At 36.4% G+C, this 7,489-nt stretch overlaps 1 protein-coding gene across 1 annotated transcript; it reads left to right on the top strand.

Annotated features, from left to right (window-relative positions):
- The first annotated feature begins 356 nt into the window (after window positions 1–356).
- Window positions 357–6,946, top strand: LOC114542941 (growth/differentiation factor 8-like). Its single transcript, XM_028562276.1, has 2 exons — window positions 357–768; window positions 5,759–6,946. The coding sequence occupies exons 1-2, from the start codon at window positions 423–425 to the stop codon at window positions 6,490–6,492; spliced, it is 1,080 nt and encodes a 359-aa protein (XP_028418077.1). The 5' UTR covers window positions 357–422; the 3' UTR covers window positions 6,493–6,946.
- Window positions 6,947–7,489: the final 543 nt, after the last annotated feature.

The raw sequence follows: 7,489 nt of genomic DNA, 5'->3' as shown, positions 1-7,489 counted from the left end.
ATCCTATTAGCACGTGGGCTTTCATCTTTCAAAAAGGAAATAAACAATTTCGCCTAATAATAAACATTTTTAATAACCCGCATATAAAGGATCTCTCGTTTGATATCGCGCGTAAACCTCTCAACCTCTTTGTGAAGGGCTGTATATCGATCGAATAAATGCGTGCCAAATCCAATTCCAGGTCAGCTGTTATAGATATATTACGCGCGTTAATCAATGTATTCCATGTGTAGGCGCTGACGTCCCCGACGTGACCTTAAAGGCGAATATTTAGGCTCTGAAATTTAATATTGAGTAAATGATATTTAGCACAATAAAACTCCATCGCCCGTTACCTTGAGTGTTCACAACTGACATTCTTACTCAGCCGATTCATTCGAAATATCGCGAGGGAACACACGGTACCGCAAATATTCGAAATCATGAAAGCGAATGTACTTTGGATACTATTAGTTTTCTTTTTGTCTCGTCACGCGATTTACATAGGCGGTGATATCCACAGTATGCTTCGTCAACTAGATATTGAGGAAAATGACCCAGATATCACGCAATCCGAGAAGAAAAAGTTGGACGAATATCGTAGGACGGTGATCAAACAAGAGATCTTGAAAATGCTTGGTCTCGAGAGCCCTCCGAATGCTTCAAACATTCCGAAAATACCAAAAGAAATGATAAAAAGTGTCCTGCATCAAACGAGACACCACAGGAAAGGTGGCCGTAAAAATCTAGACGTCGCTGGCAAACAAATGATTGTTATAGCGGAGCCAGGTATGATAATTATCCCTCTTCATCTAATCTCGTATTTACAAACAACTGCTGACGACAATTACACTTAGCCTGAGCTGGATTAATAGGACAATGTTTTCGTGTTCCTTGATGATCCATTTTTGACATAGGTCCGTTTTATCATACAATAACGTTTTTGATGGTTTGAAGAATCCAATTTAGAAAAATCCGAACGATAAACGTTAGAATTAGATGCAACTCGCAACGTTTCAAGCTCAGCCTTGAATAATCTAATATTCCTACCTATCCATAAAAAGAGTACCATGAAACTGGGGGAAGTGCGCACAAGTTATAAATTTGAATCTATTTTCTTCATTTGTTATAACATTTGGGGAATGTATATTGCCAAGCAATATCATTTAGAAACCATGTTATGGTTGTATTGCAAACTAAGGGTAATTATACCTTTCGGCCAATCGTAGCAATCAGTGGTCATTACCAGACCTGCATAATCACCATGACGCGTTTTGAGGTGCAATAACTCACACATGTGAATGACCAGGTTGCAGCAGGTCGGCACTTGAGGATAAGAAATAGGTTTAGACATGGTGTTTTGAATGATTTGCCAAATACTGCTGGCGTTTAACAATATGATGATGCCTCTCATGTAAGTCGACGCCTGTTCTCTCGATCCTATTTGCGAATTGGCACTGGAAAAGCAGAATTCACTAAATCGATAAAAAATGGCACCGACTGAGGGCTAATTTCATGCATGCAGTTCGTCAATGCAGACAATTTCCTGCAGTGCGTTGTGTTACTTGTGTATAATTAAATAAACTCTCCGTATAAAAGACTTTATAATATTGCGTCAAAGTTAGTTTCGAAATTCATTGAAGGCTTCAACGATTTTGTCATCCTGTTCTTATACCTAATATACTCATGTCTAACAAGTGAAATCTAGCACCCTCAAATGAATGTTTCATGCGATTCTCTCTTTGGAAGAAGATAAGAAAGAATATTATACTCAAATGTTTCTAAGGAATGGAAGCGATCCAACTCTACAGGCGACCGCTATGCTTTATATAATAATTATCTAATTGTCTGGAACGCGATCGACGTTTCCTATTCAATTTTTGGCATATCAAAGGTTTCTGTCAGCAAGCATTTTTATCCATCACTGATCAAATATATATTGACATAGCTGCGGACAGAACATTTCATTCGCATTTGATTGGGTGGAAGGCATGTTTATGGTCCCTTTATGCTTTTGATTGCATTATATTGCCCACGCACTTAAAATCTGGGAGCTAATAGTTACCCATTTTAGGCAACCTAAAGACTGGATATGCAGAATGTGCCAAATCCTTGCTCATCAAGTTTATATACAGCATGTGACTTAAGCCACTTGACATACTCAGAACTATATGTTCCTTAAATTCCTTATGATATTGGAATTGTGGCATTGCTTTATATGGCAAAACGCGTTTTATCACTTGCCAATTGTGTTTTCTTCAGGATATGTGGTATATATGGCACATTTAAACTACACGATTAACACGCAATAGCCTATATAAATATTAAAATTTACTCCTTCACAAACATTTGTGTAATCTAAGATAAATACTAATGTGCGAGTTAAGTTAAATCCAAACCAAATGACATGGAATTTAAAGAACACAGAACTTAAATGAACCACTTTCTTTATGCTTGTTCCACAAAGAACGCCAAAACCGATTGCAAGTTCCGTCTGCGTGCAAGCAGTCCGGTAAAAAGTATGGATCTGTTTTATTTTCTATCTGGTGTCGAGAACAAACTATCGCATGTCATTTTTAGGGAATTATTTTATATCATTATGTACTCACTGAACTTTCCAAATCTATTCTATAAAGGTTTTCGACGAATGCTGGCCATATTTTTAGGAGAATGCCATGAGGCAAAATGGGGCAGTGAATGCTCACATAGGGACTCCAACTCGATAATTCCTTATATTGCATCTAATACAATAAAAACGTGCGACAACTAAAAGCTTCAATGAGGAGTCTGCATGAAATCGGGCCTTTGAGCAACATATCATATATCAGTACACAACATGCATGCAAAAACATTCAATAACTGACTATCTTTCAGTTAACAGTACTTTTGAGATTGCCTTTTTACCATTACCATATTACCAGAAATGACGAAATTACCGTCACTTGTGTAATGATGAATTTGCATTTCATCCATATAATGACCTTCCTGTTTTTATATAAAATACATTGAGCATTGAAATAAAGAAAACGTAAATTGTAGCAACCACCAACTTCGAGCACTGTTTGCCGATCCTTAGATCCCCATAGATCAACGTTTTTGTAACGAATTTAGTATCTTTAAAGATTTGCTGTTTGAAATCAGAAAATGTAATACAACGTCTTCTGTTCAACGGTAGCTAGATAAAAACACTTTGAGTAAGGGAAGATGACGGTTAATGCAGCCTCATAGCATCAACTGTGGAATTTCCGAGTATATCACCAAGGAGTGCAATCTATTCAGAGAAACAGTATATGCACTGTGACTCTAGTTATCAATAAAATCGCAAACATTCATTAAAAACAAAATATTTGCGAAGAAAATAAGAAATTTTTGTAATGTGATTTTATACTGAATAGACTACCAAGGCAAGCGGTGTACACCCTAGGGGAGATACGCCTTGCCGACGATAGTAAAAACTTTCACATGTTGGGCTTGGTGCCTTATCTAAAAGATCGACAGGTAATGGAGTGCACGCAATATGAGAAAGGTGGTCAATGGCCAACAGCAATTTGCTCGAATTTGAAAATCAACAAGAAGGAATGCCCAAACCACAAGCTGCCAGTTTCAGCATGGAATATATTGATAAAATCGTTTAGTTTGACAAAAATAAACCGGCTATAGGAGAAGAATTACTCCTAGCCAAAAAGACCCAAATTTATTCTAAATCGGCGTAAAGTTTAATGTGTCATTTTTGATGCTCATGCATTGGTCAGAAAACTGAGTTGCGGAAGGAGTATGCAAAATTCATGGCTGGCAATATATGCCTTTTTCTTATTTATAAATTATAATGCTGCATGGGTTTCAAACGAGTTGGACTTCATTGCAACAAATCATTGTTATAATGACAAAAGCGATGTTGCCGGCGGATGTTATATATATTCATGTGCATTCTGTCAGAGTTCTTTAATGACCTTAAGCATGTAGGACGGCAACATGCATGACGACGACGTGGTTGGAATACTCCTTTAAATTAATGTTATGGTAAAACGTCGTTTTATATTATCAATTGTACCAATTTAATGAGATGTGAGAATGAGAGAAGACGTTGAAAACATTGTTTTTACGTTTAGGAACAATTCTATAGAGCCTAATTCGAGGTAGTGCTCACTAGCTGGGTCGACCTGAAATGTAGACGTTCCACATAGGACGTAATAAACGACGTTTTGCCGTTGTAAACAGAACGTAGATCACGTCTAAAACTTCCATAGGTATTTAATAATTCATTTCTTTTCAATGAAGAATTGTATTGATAGCTGCCGTCGTCGTGTTCCCGTCCTACATGCTTAAGGTCCCTATTGATAAAATTTCAAAACTCGAAGCGGCGGCGAAGTGAAACAATGCAATGTATTCCATGCATTGTTTTACCGAAGTTTGGTTATCTCAATGTTGTCATTTTGAGAGCAGGTCAACTGAATTTGTGATGATTGTCTCAGTTAATCCTGCTTGTTTTGTTTCAAGTACTCAAAACTTCGATTTCCTGGTGTCGTTCAAGTAATTTCGTGCGCTGAGATGAGAGGATTTAGTGTGCAAGTTACGAGAATAAGAAAAAGACTGAAAATGCGATGATTCAACCGCCCTAGCTAACCGCCAAAGCGAGTCTGAAAAATCAGTTTTGACTTTGGGAAACCTTAATAAGAGAAAATATAAAAACTGACTAAGGCTGTTTTGGTCCACCGTATATTTACACCCAATGTTTATAGTCTGATCTGACGATCAAATCTCGTGATGCTGCACCTATTCTCGTGCACAACGACGTTATAGACCTATTAAATTTGCTAACAACAATTGTCTTAACAAGTAAAATAAGCAGAGGATGCGGAAGATTCCTAAGTGAGAGGGGGGCAAATATTTATATATTCGCGTTGTGTATAATTAGTTTATTTTTAAATGGATTGTATTTATTTTACGGTCTTTTAATATGTATATATGAATATTATATCAAATATTAGCCCCCCCCCTCCCTTACGGAACTTTCGGGGTCCCTGAATTATCTATCTGATCGCCTAATATAACAATTCGGCCTTTTTTCATATTTTACCTGAATTTAACTTAATCCTATATATTCATATATTCATGCATATCAACATTAGGTCACCCAATATGAAGTGGTACTTAAAGTAAAATTAGATTAATGCTAATAAATCAGTCAGTGTCAATTTTCCCGTAGCTTATATTGTTACATTTATAAGGCCATCAGGCATGCCCAGCATGCAAATGAAAAGTCATACAAGAGAGCACAAGAAACAAAAAAAAAACATGCTAAGAAATCATCTTAGGTTGGAGTTAAGTACGTCGGCTCGAGTCCAAAAGCATGGATGTGCGTTGACGCGGAATTGCATGGAGAAGTATGTTGTTTATAGTCTTTATAGATGTTTTGAATATTTTGCTTATCCGGTTAAAGAAGGTTGTTAAAAGACGAATTAGCATTTTCAACACTGTCAAAATTGCATCGAAATACTGATCGCCATTACCCTTTCCGGAATTATTTCAACGAGACGAGTCGAGCGCAATGGCGAAAAATAAACGATCAAAAACAAAGTACAAAGCGAACAATGCAGCTATATGAATTTCAATACAGCTATATGAATTGGTGCAATACTTGCATACTTTCCTGAAACTCTAATCTATCAATAAATCCTGCTTAAAAAAATCATAAAAATGTTCAATTTAGTGTGATTCTACTACTCTGCATTTCTGCAGCATTGAATTGGGCTAAAATACATGTTCAAATATTCCCTAGAATTCTCGCTGAACTTGAAAGATTCAGAACCGCAATCATTTCGCTTCAATGCAAACGTGAAACATAATTCAGTTTCATCTGTAATATTGGTCCTTCGACGTAACCCACAGATCCTAACGAAGAGGATATTGAAGAAACATCGTTTGTTTATCGCACGAATACTCGGTTATCCTAACAAACTATCCCGCCTAATCGGACATCCAAAAATTAAGGAAACTAACAAAAACTGGATCAATTTGGACATCACTTCAATCTTGAAATCAAAAGGTATCCATGGCATGATAAGGAATATCTCCATCGAAATTATATGCGAAGAATGTGGTGGCGAAAACGGTTTTGTGAATTCCAAGAAACGTCGTCCGTTTCTAATTTTTAACGTTGGCAAAGTCACGAAAACCCGAAAGAGGCGCTCTGTAGCAAATTGCAGCCAAACTGATTGCTGCATAGTTGATTATAACATCAGCACTAAATTGCTTGGTTTTGACTTTGTGGTAGCACCTAATGTATTTCAATTGAACTTCTGCAAAGGAAATTGTATTACTCCACCTTTGATTTTGGCGTTCCATGATCGGATTGGGTTGGTGAAAAATCCAACAAAGAAGATGGTTAAAAAGTCAAACTGCTGCATGATCTCAAAATTTAAAACGTTATCAATACTCATCGATGGTGGCAACAATTCAATTATAAAAAAGGATATACCGAATGTGACGGCGACGCACTGTACGTGCTCATAACGTTTGCTGCAGTGCACGGTTTTTCTCAGTATTATATAGCAACATTATCTACGTGTATTTGACATCGTAAAGTCTATGACGATTGCTAACAATTGGTAAGAATGGTGGATAATTTATTTTTAGCCCGTAAAACTGACAAACAGTTTTAAAACTACATGTGTATAATATGAGAAGTAAACTTTTGTATCAATTAATATTACTGAACCATTTTGTTAACTGATGTCAATACATTGGGCACTGTTTAGTGAACGCACTGCATGTTTAGTTTAGAGAAAGATTAAGACTGTTTCAGATTTAAAAAATGACTTTTAGGTCAGTCAAATCATATCCCTGTTGCACTGCTCCACTTCCTTCAAACTTCGGACTAGCATGAATTTATTTTTGGAGTTTTAATATAATCATCATGTAAATCACTGTTAATCGGTTTTAAACTAATTAAAAAATCCAATATTCATATAGGATATTTACTTTCTTTTAAATTATTTTGATATTATCATTAGTCCAAAATATTTCACCGACAGTCGGTGATGTGTGTAGGTCAGTGCATGCATGGCCATGCAGTTATTTAAAATGATAGGGTATATACTTCATTCGTCAGCGATTAATCGGAACAGCCAATGATTGTGATATACACAGGGCTTGTTCACACTTGTTCACGAGATAAATATTTTGGGAAACACAGATCAATTTTGCGCGCCTTTACAATAAAATTACACAATTTGCGCAGTGAGCTGGTTTTCTTTACATTTGCCTGATTCTGCTGGAGAATTGACACTATAATTTATTAACATTGTGTGAATCTTTCCGCGTTTCTTCGTAGTTTTGGGACTCATTAATTTCTATACACTTTGGTGGTTCCTCAACTTTGATATAATCGACGATTTCGTTTAGTTACACTTGATGTAAGATTTTAGATTAAGCTTCAATAATACCTTTTCTTCTGAATCCGTCTTTACCTCGAACTCTCACCAGCTTACCAGCCTTAAAGTGTAATTGT

The sequence above is a fragment of the Dendronephthya gigantea genome, unplaced genomic scaffold (genome assembly GCF_004324835.1).
Source record: "Dendronephthya gigantea isolate DGI-Jeju-01 unplaced genomic scaffold, DenGig_1.0 000412F, whole genome shotgun sequence".
NCBI lineage: Eukaryota > Metazoa > Cnidaria > Anthozoa > Malacalcyonacea > Nephtheidae > Dendronephthya > Dendronephthya gigantea.
This window is presented reverse-complemented; position numbering and strand designations above follow the sequence as displayed.

What these genes read in the sequence shown, in the direction of transcription:
- LOC114542941 (XM_028562276.1), top strand. Translation starts at nt 423, where the DNA reads ATGAAAGCGAATGTACTTTGGATACTATTAGTTTTCTTTTTGTCTCGT. An exon ending in GATTGTTATAGCGGAGCCAG is followed by an intron (nt 769 to 5,758) that starts GTATGATAATTA and finishes AATATTCCCTAG; the next exon opens with AATTCTCGCTGAACTTGAAA.